This window comes from Ahaetulla prasina, chromosome 6, assembly GCF_028640845.1.
Source record: "Ahaetulla prasina isolate Xishuangbanna chromosome 6, ASM2864084v1, whole genome shotgun sequence".
NCBI lineage: Eukaryota > Metazoa > Chordata > Lepidosauria > Squamata > Colubridae > Ahaetulla > Ahaetulla prasina.
Genome location: NC_080544.1, coordinates 19,792,011 through 19,813,137, shown reverse-complemented (window position 1 = coordinate 19,813,137; position 21,127 = coordinate 19,792,011). Strand labels below are relative to the sequence as shown.

Genomic DNA, 21,127 nt, shown 5'->3' with positions numbered 1-21,127 from the left:
GAACCCAAAATGTCCTGCTGCAGGGTTGTCGTGGCACTGGGTCATGACGAGGGCTCGGAGTGGTCCTGTGGGTACATATAATCGCCCCCGAAACTTGAGTAAGTCCTCCTCCAAGGTCCAAGGAGGCGGGGGGCCCACCTCCGCTCTCCTTTGCTGCGACCAGGCGTCCTGGCGCTGCGCCTCGCACCTGGGCCCGCAAGTCCACTGGCTCCCGTGCTGCGGCCAAGGCTTCTGCCGGCAGCACTGTCCGTGGAGGAAGGGGTCCTTGGCGCAGAGGTACTCTGGCTTGGGACAGGGCATCCGCCCTCGGTTGTGACCGCTGGGAATGTAGGTCACGGGGAAGTTGAACCGGGCAAAAAACCACGACCACCGGATCTGCCGCTGGTTTAACTTCCGAGCTGTGGTGAGGTGCTCGAGATTCCGATGGTCCGTTCGGACCTCCACCTGATGTCGGGCCCCCTCCAGATGGTGTCGCCAAGCCTCGAATGCAGCCTTGATAGCCAGCAACTCTTTTCCCAGATAGTGTAGTTGCGCTCGGAAGGGTTGAGTTTCCGGGAGTAGTAAGCGCAGGAAAAGTGTGCCACCATTCGCCGGAGCCTGTAGCAGCACCGCTCCCAGAGCCACATTGGACGCGTCCGTTTCCACCACAAAAGGCCGGAGCGGGTCGGGATGCCTCAGGACGGGTTCCGTGAAGGCTTTCTTGAGGGCTGTGAATGCTTCTTGCTGCGGGGACCCCACGGAATGCAATCTTCTTCCTGAGGAGCTGGGTAAGTGGAGCTGTCAGTGTGGCGAAGCCGGGATGAAGGTCCGGTAGTAGTTGGCGAAGCCCAGTAGGCGCTGAACATCCTTCACCCGACGAGGGCTTCCCAGCTACACAAAGCTTCTACTTTACATGGGTCCATGGCTATGCCCTCGGGCGAGATGATATGCCGAGGAATTCTATGGAAGTCCGGAAGAAGACGCATTTCTCCAGCCGCATTGAGTTGTTGCTCCATAGCGTTGCAGAACCAGACTGGCGTGTCGAAGGTGGCTTTCCTGGACCGAGTAAATCAGGATGTCGTCGAGGTAGATAACCACGAACCGATCCAACATGTCTCGGAACACGTCGTTCATGAAGTGCTGAAAAGCGGCGGGAGCATTGGTCAACCCAAATGGCATGACAGTGTATTCGTAGTGTCCGTATCGGGTGCGAATGCCGTCTTCCATTCGTCTCCTTCTCGTATCCGCACCAGGTTGTAGGCCCCGGAGATCGAGCTTGGTGAAGATCGTGGCCTCCGCAACCTTTCCAGTAGCTCCGGGATGAGCGGCAGGGGTAGCGATTCCGCACCGTAATGGCGTTTAGCCGCGGTAATCACAGCATAGGCGCAAGTCCCTGTCTTCTTCTTCACAAAGAGGACCGGGGCCGAGAGGGACTTTGAAGGCTGGATGAACCCTCGGGCCAGATTTTTGTCCAGGAAGTCCCTGAGGGCGGCCAACTCGGGCTCCGACATGGAATACAGGCGTCCCACAGGCAGTGGTGCGTTGGGCAGAAGGTCCACGGGGCAATCGTAGGGCCGATGCGGGGGTAGTCGGTCCGCCTCCTTCTCGCTGAACACGTCGGCGAAGTCCGTCAGCTCAGGAGGCAAGGTGATGGCAGCGGTGGGGGCGTTCTGGCCGGCACAGGTGTGGCGGATGTGATCGACGCACTGCAGACTCGGGAAAGAGATGGCGTTCCGCGACCAGGCCACCTGAGGATCGTGGGTCCGAAGCCAGGCCAACCCAAGGACCAAGGGAAAATGAAGGTCCGCCGTGACATAAAACTGGATCGCCTCCTCATGGTCCCCAATAGCCAGGCGCAAAGGCTGGGTGGCGAATTTAATGGGCCGGACACCAGTTCTCGCCCATCAATTGTCTCTACCGCATCGGAGGGTCCACGGAACCACGGGCACCGCAAACTGGGTCACAAAGGCCTGGTCCATAAAGTTTGTTGTGGCCCCTGAGTCCACCAGCGCATGCGCCTGGAGCCCGTCCGACTGGTTCCCCAACCATATCCGTGTGTCCAGAATCAGATGCCGAGGGGGCCCAGAGTCTACTTCCGCAACGTCCAGTGGGCTTAGTACGTGCCCGACCTAGGGGTTCCCGAGTCGGGCCTGCCCGCTTCCGATTGGTCACGCTGTGATTCGGGGACCGGCGTGCGTGCCCCACTTCGCTTTCTGGGGCAAGAAGCGGCGAAGTGGCCGGGCTCCCCACAGTACAGGCACAATCCCCCTTGGCGCCTCCGGTTCCGCTCCTGGGCTGTTAGGCGAGGTCTGGCCGCTCCCAACTCCATGGGCTCTTCCGCAGTGGTTACAAAACGTGGGGCGACCCTGGGTGCTGGTGGTGCAGGAAGTGGGGGTGCAGATGTCGACGGAGGGTCCCGGGGGGTGCGACGGGACGGTCGCCGTTGCAGACGGGCATCGAGGCGGAGACAAAGGGGCACCAAGTTGTCGAGGGTCCGCGGCGCCTCCACGCGGGCCAGCTCGTCTTGCAATTCCTCTGAGAGTCCCTCCTGAAATGCGTCCACCAGCGCTGCATCATTCCAGTCAGAGTCCTGGCACAAAAGACGAAATTCGGCGATGTACTCCTGCAGGGGCGTTTCCTTGACGGAGTTCCTTAAGGCGCCTGGTTGCCGCCAGCATTCGAACGGGTCCTCATACATGGTGCGAGGTGCTGCCAAAACGCTGTTGGTCCGCCAGCAGGGGCTGTCCTGGAGCAAGAGGGCGTGGCCCATCGAGCAGCCGAGCCGGAAAGAAGGTTAATCACGAAGGCCACCTTAGCCCGGTCGTCTGGGAAATCCTCTGGCCTCATAGCCATGTAGAGCTGGCACTGTCCCAAGAAGGTCGGGAACATCTCAGGCTGCCCAGAAAACTTATCCGGCACGGTTATCGGGCACTTGCGACGAGGAGGAGGTGGGAGGATGGGGGGGGGCTGCAGGCACATTCCTGGCAGCAAGTTGGCCTGCCAAGTGAGCCACTTGCTGCTGGAGCTGTTGATTAGCCGCGTGTAGCTGCTCTAACTGCTGCTGTACCTGCTGCTGATCCATCTTTGGTGGAAGATGTTTTAGTCAGGTCTTGGACAAAATGTTCTGTTTCCTTCCCCAATACTCCCAGCAAAGAGTCCGTCAGAGGCCTTCCTTTTTTCCTTTTATTTACATAGATACATGTCCTGGCCACGTCTACCCACGGGCCTGCCAAGTTTCTGGAGATAACGAGGAAATTATAGATAAGGCCAGAATTACTCACGAATATATTCTTCCCTCCATGAAATAGTTAGCTCGCGCCAAATTCATTGCTTTGTCCGAGACAAAAAACCAGGAAGTCCCGCCTCCTATTTATAGTCTCTGCAGATGTCACTGCATGACAATTATGACTTGGCTTTGTCCCAACTCTTCCGCTGCTGCGCACGTCGATCAAGCCTTCGTAATCTTGCGTCCCTCCAAAACTGTTCTTGGGGCGTTGCCAAATCAGAAGAAGGCCCGGGAGAATCAGGCCGTGCCGGCCCCTCCCTTTGAGTGGGTGCCAGGGAGGGAGAGGGCTCAAGAGAAACAGGGCTTGCCAGGTCTTCTCCCTCATTTTCTGAATCATCCGAGTCCAGGAGTCTGGGTCCAGGAACCTGGGTCACAACAGGGCCGTGAAAATATTTGCAGATCACTCGCATCCTGGACATAAACTGTTTCAACTCCTACCCTCAAAACGACGCTATAGAGCACTGCCCACCAGAACAACTAGACACAAGAACAGTTTTTTCCCGAAGGCCATCACTCTGCTAAACAAATAATTCCCTCAACACTGTCAAACTATTTACTGAATCTGCACTACTATTAATCGTTTCATAGTTCCCATCACCAATCTCTTTCCACTTATGACTGTATGACTGTAACTTGTTGCTGGCAATCCTTATGATTTATATTGATATATTGACCATCAATTGTGTTGTAAATGTTGTACCTTGATGAACGTATCTTTTCTTTTATGTACACTGAGAGCATTTGCACCAAGACAAATTCCTTGTGTGTCCAATCATACTTGGCCAATAAATTCTATTCTATAAATTCTATTCTATTCTATTTATTTTCTCTCTTTTAAAATGATGTTCAGGTATATCAGCTTTTAACATCCCTAATCTGATAAGCTAGAGACTAGCTCCAGATAAGAAAAAGTTTTGTCAGTGATGCTATTGAGCCGGTTATATCCGGTTCGGATAAATTGGTAGCGGCGGCTGCAGGAGGGTCCTCCCAACCGCCTGGATGTCATCATGTCCCATTTTTGATGCTCTGTGCAGAAGATCCTGCGCATGCGTGTAAGTGGCGCACGCACTCCCATTCACGAACCGGTAGCGAAGATAACTGAACACCATCCCTGAACTTTCTTAGTACAAATCGGGGTCTGGTTTATCTCTTTTGTGAACTCCAAATCACCTTTTCCCTTACAATTATGCCCTTTCTCAAATCAGATCTCATTTTAATGAATAGATGCAAATATGTAACATGTAACTCAGTGGTGGGTTTCAAATTTTTTTACTACAGGTTCTATGGGCATGGTTTGGTGGGCGTGACACAGGAAGGTTACTGCAAAATCCCCATTTCCTCCTGATCAGCTGAGACTTGGGAGGCAGAGAATAGATGGGGGCTGGGCCAGCCAGAATTTTTACTACCAGTTCCCCGAACTACTCAAAATTTCCGTCACTGATTCTCCAGAACTGGTCAGAACCTGCTGAAACCCACCTCTGATCTAACTGATTTCCTATGTAAAGGAGCGGTTGCCTTTATTCTGTCCAATTAACTTTCCTCTTGGATTTTCTTCATTCTGTTAACTATTAAAAAAAAAGAGATTCCATTTTATCAGGGTACCCTAATAAACTGCTTTTAAATGATCTTCCGACTCAGTTGCTTATTGGGAAGGTAAACTGAGGCAGAACGTAGGGCCAGATTTGGCTTTCACTCTTCATTTATTTTATTTTTTATTTATTTATTTTTGTCAAGCATATATAAGTTTACAGATAAAAGTATAAACATGATTATGAACACAGGAAACGGATATTAATAAAAAGGAACATTAGGACTGGGACGGTAGGCATGTTGGTGCACTTATGCACACCCCTTACAGACCTCTTAGGAATGGGGGGAGGTCTACAGTAAACAGTCTAAGGTTAAAGTTTTGGGGGTTTGAGGAAGAAACTACAGAGTCAGATAGTGCATTCCAGGCACTGACCACTCTGTTGCTGAGGTCGTATTTTCTGAAATTGAGTTTGGAGTGGTTTACCTTGAGTTTGTATCTATTATGTGCTCATGTTTTGTTGTGGTTGAAGCTGAAGTAGTCAGTGACAGGTAGGACATTGTAGCAGATAATTTTATGTACTTACGCTTAGGTCAAACCGAAGGCGGCGTAGTTCTAAGTTGTCTAAGCCCAAAATTTAAAGCCTAGTGGCATAAGGTATTGTGTTGTGAGCAGAGGAGTGGAGGACTCTTTTCGTGAAATATCTCTGGACTCTCTCAATTGTATTAACGTTAGATATGCAGTGCGGGTTTATTTTATTTTATTTTATTTATTTATTTTTGTCACAACAACATATAAAAAGGATTATATAGTATATAAACATATATATGAGTAAATATTAGGAGGTATAAGCACCAATATATATATTAGGAAGAAGAAAAGAAAAGAAAAAAAAAACAATAGGACAGGAACGGTAGGCACGTTTGTGCGCTTATGCACGCCCCTTATGGTCTTCTTAGGAATGGGGTGAGGTCAATAGTAGAAAGTTTTTGGTAAAATATTCCAAGCACTGATGATTCTGTTACAGAAGTCATATTTTCTGCAATCTAGATTAAAGCAGTTAACATTAAGTTTAAATCTGTTGGTTGCTCTTGTATTGTTGCAATTAAAGCTGAAGTAGTCTTTAACCGGAAGGACATTACAATAGATGATTCTATGAGTTAAACTTAGGTCTTGTCGAAGGCGACGGAGTTCCAAGTTTTCTAAGCCTAGTATTTCAAGTCTGGTGGGATAAGGTATTTTGTTGTTTTCAGAGGAGTGGAGAACTCTTCTTGTAAAATATTTCTGGACTCCCTCAATTGTATTGATGTCAGAGATGTGGTGAGGGTTCCAAACAGGCGAGCTGTATTCTAGAATTGGTCTAGCAAATGTTTTATATGCTCTGGTTAGTAGTGTAGTGTTTACTCTGAGGGTTTACTCTGAAGTAATGCATAGGGAATAGCTTGCAAGAATAGGTTGCATGCTTACCTGTTAGGTCCTTGTTTTAAGGCTTTTGAATTTACAAAGCTCTTTTATTTTACTAGTGCATACTCCTGCCAATAGTAATTCATTTGATGTATTCTTTAATTGTACCTTAAAACTGGTCTTTTGAATTTTACGTAAATCTTCTGAGATTTAACGAAGAAGCTGCATTTCGAAATTGCACATCTGAAAACGGAATGTTTTATATCTGAAAGCCTTTGCAAAGATGGTTTCTAATTTTCTATAGCAGGGCCCCTTCTTTAGCTGGAAAAGAACCCATTTGTTGCTTTTCTTGACAAATGCTGATGTTGTAAATTATACAGCTGTTCTTAGTATGGATTTTGCAGTAGCAAGAGCAATTTATAGGTAGAGACTGCAGCTGCTGAAAGTCATTTCTTCTTGGTTTCTGCATTAAATCCATCACGTACAAATGTATTAACATTCAGTACTGTACAGAGCTCTCTTTTTTTATTTCATGGTCTCACCGCCTGTAAATACTTGCTGCCTACACAAAACATATCTTTACTATAATTTAGCAAGGACATATTTAAAGGGCCTCTTTCTTTTGTGTTTTCTGCATTGCTATGATTTACTATTTTAAAAAAAATAATCCTATTTCTGTCCTTAAAGTACTTGCAGTAGTCCTTGCTTAATGACCATTGGTTTAGCGACTGTTCAAAGTAACAATGGCACTTTAAAAAGGGACCCGCCCTTATGACCATTGCAGTTTCCCTACAGCCACGTGATCTGCTTTTAAAAGTAAAAAAAAAAAAAGCCTCTGATGATCGTGCGGCTCAGCTGGGATTGTCAGAACCTTTACAAAGCATTTTTTCTACAACCACTTTGGCCAAAGAGGTTGTAAAAAAATGCTTTTAAAAGTCTCTGGTGATCAGGCAACTCAGCTGGGATCGCCAGAGGAGCCTTTTAAAAGCTTTTTTTTTACAGCCTCTTCGGCCAAAGAGGTTGTAGAAAAAATGCTTTGTAAAGGTTCTGACAATCCCAGCTGAGCCACATGATCATCAGAGGCTTTTTTTTTTACTTTTAAAAGCATTTTTTTGGCCAAAGAAAAATGCTTTTAAAAGTAAAAAAAAAATCTCTGATGATCGCAGGGCTCAGCTGGGCATGCAGGGGGAAGAGGGGGCAGGGACTACCCTCCAGGCAGTCACTTTCACGACAAACTATTTTGTGTTAAATTTACTGACAAAGAAATAAAGGGAGACTAGTATAGATCTATTTCAAGCTATTTAGTTCTCATCAGCTAGCCATACCCTTCTGGGATTCGAACCTGGCCTTGCTTGCATATTAGGCAGATGTATTAACTACTAAGCCACAGGTTCTCCTTTTTGTCAGCTGCACTGGGGGAAAGATTAAGTGGGGTTTTTTTTCCTATCGAAGCAACTTGGTCTACCCAAATACCTGGTCTACCCAAATTTAACACAAAATAGTTTGTTGTGAAAGCGACTGCCTGGAGGGTTCCCTGGATTGGGGCTGAAAGACGAAAGGGAAGCAGTATATTTTCTTCCGTCCCAAACATGCTTTTCTAGCCATAGTAATGGCTATTTTGCTCATATAAAAGAAAACTGAAGAATCATGCGTTATGGGTTTATAAAAAAATGGAAGTGTATGTACTTGCTCACACACACAAACACATAACTGTGGTTCAGTGGGTTCATTAATATTCCCCAGCAATTCCCTTCACCAAAAACCCAGACCTGTCCCAATTAAGATCAGCACAAACAGACCAAGATTGGCCAAGTTTCCCCATCAAAATAAACCCACCAGGCAAAATTAAATCCACAAGGCAAGAAAAATCCAGAGTTCACAACGCACGATCCACGTCGGGGTACGGTGTCAATTCAAAGGAAGGCAGGGATTGCAAGGACCAGAAAACACACAGCTAGGAAATGAACACGTTCCCAACATTGCCTCCATCTGTCTGCTGTGCTAAATAGCCAGCTTCTGGTGTAGCCCGTCAAGAAGGGTGAGGCCTTCTTCTTGTGAGTAATCTGGCTGACCTCTGCTGCTCTTGCCTTTTCTCTGCCCTATGTGTTCTTGGATCAAGTGCAGAAGGCAGTTCCTCTTCCTCATCCCATGCTTTCCCTACCTGAAGCCTCAGGGCTGTCCTGCTGCAGCTGCGCTTCAGCCAAATCACTCTCAGATAATTGCGTGGAGTCATTGACCAACTTCCCTCCAGACATGCCAGGAACTGGTTCATCCTCCTGCAAGCTGACATCCAAAGAGGTATCTGGGGAAGCATCCAGGGGAGTCATCACAGAGCAAAAGCAGTAATTAATTACTTACATTGGAGGAGAAAGTGCCTTTGTTATAAGCAGAGCATCTTGTGATTTCCTTAGAAAGGTTAAATTGATTTGCAATGTCATGATGCAAGCTGTCCTCTTATACATGTGCACGTGATGCCATAATACATGTTCAGAAGGATTATAGTTTATGTTTCAGTGTTCGTTTAATCATTGGCTTCCTTATGGACACCCATCAACATAGGTTGAGGGCTGACCCATAGACCCTCAGTAGGAATTTTTGACAAATAGGAAAGGACAATATGAAAAAAAGTCCCAGGACAGGAATAAATTCTTTGAATCACCCTGGAATTTTATGAACACCACCTATTTTTTGTTCCAGTATTACATTTAATCGCAGTGTTGTATTAGATTTTTAGAAACTGCTTTGCTGCAGTATAAAGGTAATACATAAATAAATAGTTCAAATAATCTGAAAACATTGCCTCTTCAGATCTAAAGAGATAAGATAAGATAACTTTATTGTCATTTTTTTTTACTTTGAGCACACTGGCCCACATTAAAAATGAAATTTTGTTGCCTGCTCTCAAGAGAAAGTGTATATCTACCCCAGTGGTAGGTTGCCCCTGGTTTGGACCGGTTCTTGTGAACTGGTAGTAAAACTGGAGGTAGGCTCCGCCCACGAACCCTGATGTCATCAGAAGCGCACACATATGAGCAAAGCAAGCACATATGCACGATCCCACTGTGAACTGGTAGTAAAGGTAGGTAGAACCCACCCCTGATCTACTTAAACAAATAAATAACACACATATACACATGCTATATACATGCATAAATATATCTGCACCATACTTATGCATCTATGCATGCACATATACATATACATATACATATACATATACATATACATATACATATACATATACATATACATATACATATACATATACATATATATATTCACTGTCCATTTTGAATACATAGCGGAAAGAAGTAACTTGGGAGTTCACAAGGTTGATGTTATATGGAACAAAACTGTGACTGAATCTGGATGTTCTGCTTTGGATACCACCAAGCCTCCTCCCAGAAGGTAACAAAGAAAACAAGTTGTGAAGAGGATGTGTAGCATCACAGACAATCCTGCAGACCCTGCTCAAGCATCGCTCATGTGCTACATCAGGTCAAAGGAAGCGAACAACCAATGATCTTTTCTGCCGTCCTCACCACTCTCTGCACCGCCTTCCTGTCTGAAGCAGTAATGCTTCTAAACCAGACAGTAATGCAATATGACAGGATGCTCTCAATCGTTCCTCTATAGAAAGTGGTAAAGACCAGAGAAAGAAGATGAACTTTTCTCATGTGATGCAGAAAATGTAGGTGCTACTGAGCCCGCTTCATCAGTGTCTCACTGCTGAGTGACCAAGCTGTCCTCACCACTGACACCGAGTTTGAACTAACTTGGTCTGTTCTAGCTCCTTAAAAAGTCATTGGGCTGAATATCCTCCTCAAGGACAAGCAACATTGCCTTGGGAATCTCTGGGTCATCAGAAATAGATTTCCATCAGCTTAGCAACTTAGCTGTTGGAGTTGTTTTTTTCTTCTTTGTTTTGTTTTCCTTCCCTTCCTTCCTCTCACTTCTTGTCTCATGACTTTTGCATTTGTTAACCAGAGAACAGGTATGATCTGTCTCTGTTTATGACTTTGTAAGATGTTCTGTGAATCTTTCTAGCTGTAAGCTGGCACGTAAGCGCCTTACATCGGTAAGTAAATAAATCAGGAGTTTGGTCCTTAAGTCTTGCAAGCTTTTAAAATATTAATCCTGCCCTTCTCATCCAGGGACTGGAGGTAGATAGGCAGTTTATTATAGAAGAGAGATATATTCTGAGGATTGATCACACTCTGACATCTCTATTTGGTACTGTTGTAGCCTCCAAAATTTCTTCAAAGCTGACCTATGTGAAGAATATTAACTTCATTGCGAACACTCTACCCAACGTATCAATATAGAGCAAATACGTCTGACTCAGAAATTCACCAGTGAATGCTCTTCCTCAAGGAAAGGCACCTGCAGGTTATATGCTTAGACCTGGAACAGATCTCGTCATCGACTCTAGCTTTCATTTTGTCGTGATTTTATTTTGTTAGCTCATGCAATCTTCTTATAACTTCAGGACCTCTGCCATCTCTATGAAATGGAAAGGTGACAGAAACATGTCAGTAGCAATCTGATGATGATCTGTAAAGATTTTTGTCCCCCAATCGGTTTCAGAAAGGTTATCAAGACCTGTATACTGCATGAGTCAAAAAGAGGGTTGTGAAAATATTTACAGACCCCTCACATCCTGGACATAAAATGTTTCAACTCCTACCCTCAAAATGACATTATAGAGCAGTGCACACCAGAACAACTAGACACAAGAACAGTTTTTTCCCAAACACCATCACTCTGCTAAACAAATAATTCCCTCAGCACTGTCAAACTATTCACTAAATCTGAACTACTATTAATCTTCTCATCGTTCCCATCACTCATCTCCTTCCACTTATGACTGTATGACTGTATCTTTGTTGCTTGTATCCTTATGATTTATATTGATATTGATCATTTCCTGATTGCTTATTTGTACCCTATGACTATCATTAAGTGGTGTATCTTATGATTCTTGATGAACGTTTCTTTTCTTTTATGTGCACTGAGAGCATATGCACCAAGACAAATTCCTTGTGTGTCCAATCACACTTGGGCAATAAAAACTTCTCTTCTCTTCTCTTCTCTTCTCTTCTCTTCTCTTCTCTTCTCTTCTCTTCTCTTCTCTTCTCTTCTCTTCTCTTCTCTGGAATGTTATAAGTCAAAATACTAGTAATTTCTGAAAGGTGCAGAAAGTATGTACCGGATTTGCATGCAGTCCTAAAACATCAACTTTGTGGCCTTCAGAGTCACTCAGAATAGATAGGGCTAAAAGTTTGTATCATTTCCCTCCCCCCACCCCACATTTTGGCAAAGAATTTATGGGACAAAAGATTTCAAGCTTTGCAAATGCATAAATCCTCTTTGAAACTCCTTTGTCAAATGCCCTCCACATTTCTTAGTAGGGCTCAGTCCATGCAACCTTAAGACTACTTTTCATGATTTGAAATGATATCAACTACTGGAGCTGCTCTTTACCCTCTTTTTTCCTCCAGGTGTCTTTTTCCTTATCCTATTTTCAGTATGGAAGATTTTTTTCAGTCATATTGTCAACCCTGAAGCGAACCTGGCTGAGGCCATCTTCATGGTGGCTTCATGGTGGCTTCATGGTTGCCACAAAGCAGAGGAGGGGGAGGGGAATAGATAGTGTGGCTTTGCCGCCAAAACAAAAAGTTTCCCTTTTTGTGGGAACCAAGATCATTCCAACAGGTGGCTGAGTGAGGAGTGAGTGGAGTAACCAAGCAACCTGCCAGCACCTCTATTGGATAATGTGACTGATGACCCAGTGGGGTCATTTTCACTTTTTAATTAGGTGAAAACCATGGGAACTTTCAGAGTCAGTTTTTACCGGTTGTGCCAATATGATGTATCCAATAAACCTGTTCTTTGAGGAATCTATCTGTCTCGGAGTTCTGCTTTCAATGGGTGCACTATTTGGAACGTTGACACATATTTTGAAGGTGTAGTAAATTTTCTTGGATTAGATATGGATAAAACAGGAAAAGTGGGAAAACTAGATGGAGGAAGAATGATTCTTAATGGGGAATCCAATAAAGAAAGTGGTCTGAAAAGAGAGTTTGCCAAGAAGCAAAAACTCAGAACAATTAGGATATTATGAGTTTCCCACAGGAAAACCAGCACAAGAAACCTGACGGAGGTGCTAATTGCCTTAGTTTATATTTATATACTGCCTAAAACAAATTGTATTGAAGTGTGAGTTAAGCAGTTTTATGAAAATAAAAATAAAATAAAATAAAAATGAGAGGAGGAGGGAGGGGAGGGAGGGGAAAGAGAGAAAAGTCTTTAGGCATGTGCAAGTATCATTAAACTTAATGGTATTTTTAGACAATAATTAAACTGCAAAGATTTCATAGCTGAATATAGAAAGGTACACTTAAGAATCCAGATAGTAATTTTGAAAATGATATTTTTACAGGGGAAGGACAATTCTTTTCTTAATTTTTCTTAGTGACTGAAATATATGGAGGTATGAAGCAGAAACAAGCTGAGGGAATTCATTTATGCATGTGTGATTAGGAAAAATTAGATGCTGCATTTTTACAGCTTTTTATCTATGAAGCATATGCCAGCATGCTGTAGTTAAAACAATATACCCCAGGATATATTATGGAACCATAAATATATGCCTTGAGATCTTTGTTTCTTTGGAAATCTTTTAAAAATTATATTGAGTTGTGTTTCTGCTCTACTCTGGGAAATCTTTTAAAAATGATATTGAGTTTGTTTCTGCTCTAACAAGATGTGCTCTGCAGATAATCAACATTTTAAATTTTAAATGTTGGCTATCTACAGATGTTGATGTTGTTATCTACAGATGTTGAATAACTGACAATGTTAAACTATTCAACACTTACAGACAATGCAACTACCCTTCAAAAAGACCTTGACTATGTGTCAGATTGGTCTAACAATCTCAACCAATAAATGCTCTGTCTTGCACATTGGCAAAAAAAAAAAATCAAAACATAAAATACAAATTAGATGGACATGACCTTAGATGACCCTCATTCTGTCAAGGACCTTGGAGTACTCATTTCTAAAGATCTAAGTGCCAGAGCCCACTGTAACAACATTGCCAAAAAAGCTCTAAGAGTTGTTAACCTAATCTTGTGTAGCTTCTTCTCTGGTAATATTGTACTACTAACTAGAGCATACAAAACATTTGCTAGACCAATTCTTGAATACAGCTCATCTGTCTGGAACCCGCACTGCATGTCAGACATAAATACGATTGAGAGAGTCCTCCACTCCTCTGCTCGCAATAAAATACCTTATGCCACCAGACTCCAAATTTTGGGCTTAGACAACTTAGAACTATGCCGACTTCAGTCTGATCTAAGCATAGTACATAAAATTATCTACCACAATGTCCTACCTGTCAATGATTATTTCAGCTCCCACCACAACAATACACGAGCAAATAATAGATACAAACTCAAGGTAAACTGTTCCAAACTCGATTGCAGAAAATATGACTTCAGTAACAGAGTGGTCAATGCCTGGAATGTACTCCCTGACTCTGTAGTTTCTTTCCCAAACCAGAGGTGGGTTTCAGCAGGTTCTGACCAGTTCTGGAGAACCGGTAGTGGAAATTCTGAGTATTTTGGAGAACCGGTAGTAAAAATTCTGACTGGCCCCGCCCCCATCTATTCTCTGCCTCCCAAGTCCCAGCTGATCGGGAGGAAATGGGGATTTTGCAGTATCTTTCCCCCGGAGTGGGGTGGGAATGGAGATATTACAGTATCCTTCCCCTGCCATGCCCACCAAGCCACAACGACAGAACTGGTAGTAAATAAAATTGAAACCCACCACTGCCCCAAACCCCCAAAACTTTAAGCTTAAACTGTCTACTGTTGACCTCACCCCATTCCTAAGAGGTCTGTAAGGGGTGTGCATAAGTGCACCAGAGTGCTTACCGTTCCTGTCCTAATATTCCTTTTTACTTATTCTTTTCATGTATCCAAACTATGTTTATCTTATATATGACTGGCAAATAAAAAATAATTTTCCCCCTTGCTTCTTTGCAAGCCCTAGCCCTCATACCAATTTGACACCTGGATACCATAACGCTACTATTTTACCTCGTGTTCTAACATCACCTCAGTCATGCACTTGTTAAGGGGATTAGACAAATGCTCCTCTCTGCAATCCAGAGTAAGAATATTGACTTACTTTAAGGCACTGAGATGCACAGCTACAGAATCTGGTTTATGAACAAGCAGGGCAGTTTAGAGGTTTTATGTTTCTTAATGAGAATTGGCTGGTTAGCAAAGCAATACTGTATGTCAAACGATTTGGGAGAAATTCTCGTCCTTTTTCTCCTCCTCCTGGCAGTCCAGTTTCGTAGTTCTCCTGAGTTATATTTATTGGCTTTAGTGATTTTGGTTTCTGCATTTCTTGAAAACAGATTCTGGTGCTCCACTGGGTAATTTAGTGTCTTTACAAAGTCAAATTATTAGTGACTTTGAAACTGTAACTTGTTCCTTCTGTGTTGTGCATCAGCTATCGAGGAGAGATATTTAATTTATTTTTGGGTTTTCCCCCCCTCATCGCTGATGCTTTAAATGTTTATGCAGAATTAAATTTCATTTCTATAAGAAAACTCAACACAGAAAAAAATCCAAATGCATTATTCACATCTCATCTGGCAAGGGCAAGTTTATACAAGTATTTGTGTGTAAATATCTATATGTGTGCAGGAAATTTTGTTTTTTAAACTTTGTGTCATGAATTAAATTCTTATCGGGTGTGTCTGACTGTGAGAGTGGAGTTTCAGCTCCTGGATTGTTAGAGTGTTCAGTGGTTAAGGAAAATATACATTTCTTTTTTTTTTAAATACAAAGTTTTTTCTTTTTAAAAAAAAACAAACATTACATCATTAATCAATCAGTGTGTCATCTGGGTACAAATTTTTGTGTCATCACATTTAATGCTTATCATACATATAAGCATTACATACATACATACATATATATATATATATATATATATATATATATATATATATATATATATATATATAGGTCTTTGGTTGTTCGGGTTTTCTCCCGTGTAAAATTGGAAGTGTCTTGGCGACGTTTCGACGAAGTCTCATTCGTCATCTTCAGGCTTCAGCTTCGTGCTTCTGGGAGCAATGTGTGATCGCAGCTGTTTCTTCTTTTTAACTGCTAGTGGGGGTTTGAACTGATTGGGTGGGAGCTTGGCTGTGCTCTGATTGGATGGGGTTTTTTCTGTGCTCTGATTGGCTGGGGGTGTGTCCTGTGTTGGTGGGGGCTTGGTTGTGCTCAGTCTAATCTGTGCTGCAGGGGGATTTGAGCTGGTGAGCTGCACTGCTGCTGTTTGGCTTCGTGTTCGTGGTCGTGCTACATCTTCGTAGTGGGTGTCAGTCTGCTGCATGTATGGATTGGAGGGGTTTGAAGTGGCTAATGTTGCAGCTGCGGTCTGGCTTCTGGTCCTTGGTCGTGCTTCCTGATCAGTGTGGGTTTGGGTGTGCTTTCTGGGTGGATGTGTGGTGGTGACATCCTGTGTGGACCTCGTGAGTGTGGGTCTGGTGTCATTCCTCGTGTTAGGGACACGTTTGTCAATAAGGGCAGGTTTCCAAATGGCTGGTAGGCGGGAGGTATCATCTCGTTTGTTCATGCTGTGTGGGCGTTTTTCTATCTCGATGGCTTCTCTGATTATTCTGTTGTTAAAGTGTTCAGTTTTGGCGATAGTTCTGGTCTTTTTAAAGTCAATATCGTGTCCTGTGACTTTAAAGTGTTGGACCAGGGAAGAAGTTGGTTCCTCTTTTTTGAATGAGTTCTTGTGTTCTTCTATCCCTGCACTTATTCTTCTGTTGGTTTGTCCAATGTATGTGGTGGGGCAGGCGGTGCATGGGATTTCATATACTCCTTGATTTTCTAACTCAATTTTGTCTTTGGGGTTTCTTAGGATGGTGGATATTTTTTGGTTTGTGCAGAATGCTGTCTTGATGTTATGTTTGTGGAGGATCTTGCTGATTCTGTCTGTGGTGCCTTTTATATATGGGAGGAGGGCTGTGCCATTTTCTTGCTCTCTGTCTTGGGTTTTAGTGGGGGGTTCTTTTTGGATTAGTTTGGTAATCTTATTTCTCTGGAATCCATTGGATGTTAGTACGTTTGTGAGAGTGTGTAGTTCGGTTTTTAGGTGTTGTTCGTCAGCTAAGCATTTTGTTCTAGAGATGAGTGTCTTGGCTCATCCATTTCAAACACCCGTGAAAACCTCAGAAAACATATATATATATATATATATATATATATATATATATGTAGGTCTTTGGTTATTCGGGTTTTCTCCCGCGTAAAATTGGAAGTGTCTTGGTGACGTTTCGACGAAGCCTCATTCGTCATCTTCAGGCTCCAGCTTCGTGCCTCTTGCTCCCAGAGGCACAAAGCTGAAGCCTGAAGATGACGAATGAGACTTCGTCGAAACGTCGCCAAGACACTTCCAATTTTACGCGGGAGAAAACCCGAATAACCAAAGACCTACATACAAACACCCGCGAAAACCTCAGAAAACAAATATATAAATATATATCCGTATCCGGTTTTTTTCCCGTGTAAGGTTGACAGTATCTTGGCGACATTTTGACAACGTCTCACTTGTCATCTTCAGGCTGCTGCTTACGGCTTCGTGCTTGTGCGAGCAAAGCATGGTCGGAGCTGCCGTCTCTCTATAAATACACAGCCCATTACCACTACAGGAGGTCACATTCCCAGAACTCAGGACGTTTCCACACAGCCCATTACCCAGGTCGTTACAACACAAAAGACTAATGGGCACACAACTAGGACCACACCCACACAGGATGCTACGAAACAGCCGACTAATCCGCAAACACCCACTCCACCTACCAATCAAGATGCAACCACACCCACTTACAGTAACAAAGCCAACACTCCACAACTCCCCACCAGTATTTATAGAGAGACGGCAGCTCCAACCACCCTTTGCTCGCACAAGCACGAAGCTGTAAGCACCAGCCTGAAGTTGACGAGTGAGACCCCATCGAAATGTCGCCACGATATTCTCAACCTAACACGGGAAAAGACCCGAATATGCCAAGACCTACATATATATACATACACACACACACACACACACACACACACACACACACGCACACACACACACACACATCTTGGTTTTTACATTTCAATTAATATATCTCCTATTAAAACATTTTTCTTCCAAAATTATTTGATTTTATACCACTTTTTGTCCATATTCATTTTCTATCCAATGATAAAATTGCCCCCAATATACATTTCTATATGATTTAAGGATGGGGATTAATTGCTATGAAAAGAAGAGGACAATTATTACATATTTTTAATAGCCACTTCCCTATTTTTTTCTTATTTCTATCATAATCTGTTTATGAGATTCCAGATGAATCTAGCTAAAGAAAGCCTTGATTTGACTGATCCAGGAAGGTGTTCTCTTGAGTAATGGACAGTTTCAATGGGCGTTTCAAAAAAAAAAAAAAGACAAAATCTGTTCCTACATCTTTTGCACAAGTTCTTTCCTTTCATCCAAGACTTATTACAATACCGTGTGCTAGAAAGCAGAGGAATAGAATAAACAGAGGGATAGAATCAAGATCACATGAAGTGTTAATACCACTTTATCATGCCTTGGTAAGGCCACACTTGGAATACTGCATTCAGTTTTGGTCGCCATGAGGTAAAAAAAGATGTGGAGAATCTAGAAAGAGTGCAGAGAAGAGCAACAAAGATGATTAGGGGACTGGAGGCTAAAACATGAAGAACGGTTGCAGGAACTGGATATGTCTAGTTTAAAGAAAAGAAGGACTAGGGGAGACATGATAGCAGTGTTCCAATATCTCAGGGGCTGCCCTAAAGAAGAGGGAGTCAAGCTATTCTCCAAAGCACCTGAGGGCAGGAGAAGAAGCAATGGATAGAAACTAATCAAGGAGAGAAGCAACTTAGAACAAAGGAGAAATTTCCTGACAGTTAGAACAATTAATCAGTGGAACAATTTGCCTGCAGAAGTTGTGAATGCTCCAACACTGGAAGTTGTTAAGAAGATGTTGGATAACCAGTTGTCTGAAGTGGTCTAGGGTTTCCTGCCTAAGCAGGGGGTTGGACTAGAAGACCTCCAAGGTCCCTTCCAACTCTGTTATTCTAAATTCTAAGGAACAAATTAGTTAATGAACACTTGCTAATCAATTTATTAGCAGGAAAAAAAAAGTTGAACAAATTGAAATAATTTGTTACAAATTTCTTGTCTGCTTTGAAATGTTTGAAAAAAAAACTGATCACGGCTGTGCACGATTCAAAAATTATATGGAAAGAGTCTGTTTTAGAGCCTGAGAAACTTGTAAAAGTCAACCTCTTGAAGTGACTATGTTTCCTTCCGTGCTTGAGCAGATAGCTTGAAAGGCAGCAGATTTTTCATGCTTGTTCTGGAATATTTTATCCGGAATCATTTTTGAAAGGTTTAGAATAGAATAGAATAGAATAGAATTTTTATTGGCCAAGTGTGATTGGACACACAAGGAATTTGTCTTGGTGCATATGCTCTCAGTGTACATAAAAGAAAAGATACGTTCATCAAGGTACAACATTTACAACACAATTGATGATCAATATATCAATATAAATCATAAGGATTGCCAGCAACAAGTTAGAGTCATACGGTCATAAGTGGAAAGAGATTGGTGATGGGAACTATGAAACGATTAATAGTAGTGCAGATTCAGTAAATAGTCTGACAGTGTTGAGGGAATTATTTGTTTAGCAGAGTGATGGCCTTCGGGAAAAAACTGTTCTTGTGTCTAGTTGTTCTGGTGTGCAGTGCTCTATAGCGTCGTTTTCAGGGTAGGAGTTGAAACAGTTTATGTCCAGGATGCGAGGGATCTGCAAATATTTTCACGGCCCTCTTCTTGATTCGTGCAGTATACAGGTCCTCAATGGAAGGCAAGTTGGTAGCAATTATTTTTTATGTTTTATGTTTTATGTTTTATGTTGGTAGCAATTATTTTTTATTTTTTATGTGGATAATATTAAAAATAATCATCTTGTCTTCCCTGATAGGACTTAAAATCTAACAGTCACCGAGATGAGATTGCAGCTGCACGGGCTTCTCTGAAGGAGACGTCGCCTCTTCTGCATTCAGTTTGCTCCGCTTGCTTGGAACACTCTGATGTCGCCTCTCTCACTGCCAGCAAGGACTCTGTTTGTGAGGAAATACAAAATGCTCTTGATGCCATCTCCAATGCCTCTCAAGGAATTGGACATCCAAAAGTTCAACAGGCGCCACAGTCAGCCTCTCTTGGAAGTGCACTCGATGAACTTGCGGTAGGACAATCACATTATCTTTCAGTAACTTAATTTATTTTAAAGATTTGGGTTTATTATAGAAATCTCATTTTGTTGAGGGTTTTTTTTTTGCCCTGTAGTATTTTTTTTAAAACTCTCTTCTCCCCAAGATTATTATTTTTGGTGAATAGCATCCATGCCTTCCTCTTTTTTTTTGTGTGTGTGGGAAGGTCTGTTTTCTTTGACCCCTGAAAATTAGGGATGATCCATGAACAGGGGTGGGATTCTACTGGGTTCAGATTGGTTTGGGAGAACCGGTAGCTCCGACGATAAGTTGGGAGCGAACCAGTTTGCTCCAACGATCAGGTCAGCCTGCCCACTCGCTCCTGCGCTTTACTTACCTTTATCTTCTCAGCTGATTGGCGCGGCAGAACAGATTGCCGCACCTCAGATGTGTTACTCCCAAGTAGTAACACAGGTTAGTATTTGTAAAACGGCATGTGCACGTGAAGCACACAATCACCGGACCAGTTGTTAAACCGGCAGAGCCCACCACTGCCCATGAGCATGGATACTACAAGCATATACAATAGCTCAACGGTTTTCATCTTTGGACCATATTGTTAAATCAACAAATTAATGTAGCCCTTATTCGTAGCCTTTTCTATCTTGTTTTCCCCCTATAATTTAAATCATACCTAAAGCAGGCTAAATAGATAAAGCAAAATTGATTGACTATTTAATCCTTTAAAAGTATTTCATTTTTCTTTATTTATGGAAAAAATGGCATTAGGTAAGAGCCTGAAATAACCTTTGCTCTATGTTGTTTGTACAATGCAAATAAAGGACACTGTCTAAAAGCTCCCTTAATATCGTTCATACTACTAAGCTACAATTTATCGCTGGGCAAAATCAGAAGTAAATCTGAAAACTGCCAAAAATGTAACCCAGCACATTTTAATCATTTCATTGTGTCGGTAATAAAAACCGTAATGTTGCAAGTGTAAGTAACGATTTATAAAGCTTTGTTGAGTTATTGTAGTGTGGATTATGTCAAATAGGCCCTTCAACATTCTTTTAAAATTCTTGCAATATATTCTAATCAGCCTCTTCAATTAATCACAAATCGTTGTTGATGGTTTGGACATGGCGTATATTTCTAATTTTTAAAATTTGAGCAAATGTTGTTTCAGACTCAGTCTGCAGTTTTATTCAGATTATAGGGGGGTTTGGTTTAGAACTCAGGTTGGAATTCTACTATTCATTTGTTGCAAAATGGAAAAGCTCCTGGCCCAGAAGGCTGTTCAATGGAACGGTATAAGGCAGTGTCGGCGACCCTATGGCACGCGTACCAAATGTGGCACGTGGAACCATCCCATGAAGATTGTGCCACCTCACTGGCTCCTCTTCTGCGTTCCTGTGATCACATGCACGCCGGTCAGCTGGCTGTCGCGCGCAGGGGAGTGGCAGAACCCGGAAGAGTGGCGTTCCCTAATACATATGCAGGCCGGCACCCGGCCTTCTGGGTTGACATTGTGTGGATGGCCAGTTGTTCGTCGGGCGCGCTTCCATGCCAATATCCAGGTGTTCAGGCACCGGCTC

The 21,127-nt window shown here is 42.9% G+C and overlaps 1 protein-coding gene across 1 annotated transcript in view; it reads left to right on the top strand.

The window, feature by feature from the left end:
• The window catches only part of CTNNA3 (catenin alpha 3), a 1,121,082-nt gene that overhangs the window by 180,458 nt on the left and 919,497 nt on the right, over window positions 1-21,127 (top strand). The window contains exon 6 of the mRNA XM_058187693.1: window positions 19,301-19,564. Within this exon, the coding sequence (XP_058043676.1) occupies window positions 19,301-19,564 (264 nt within the window). The remainder of the gene's footprint in view (window positions 1-19,300; window positions 19,565-21,127) is intronic.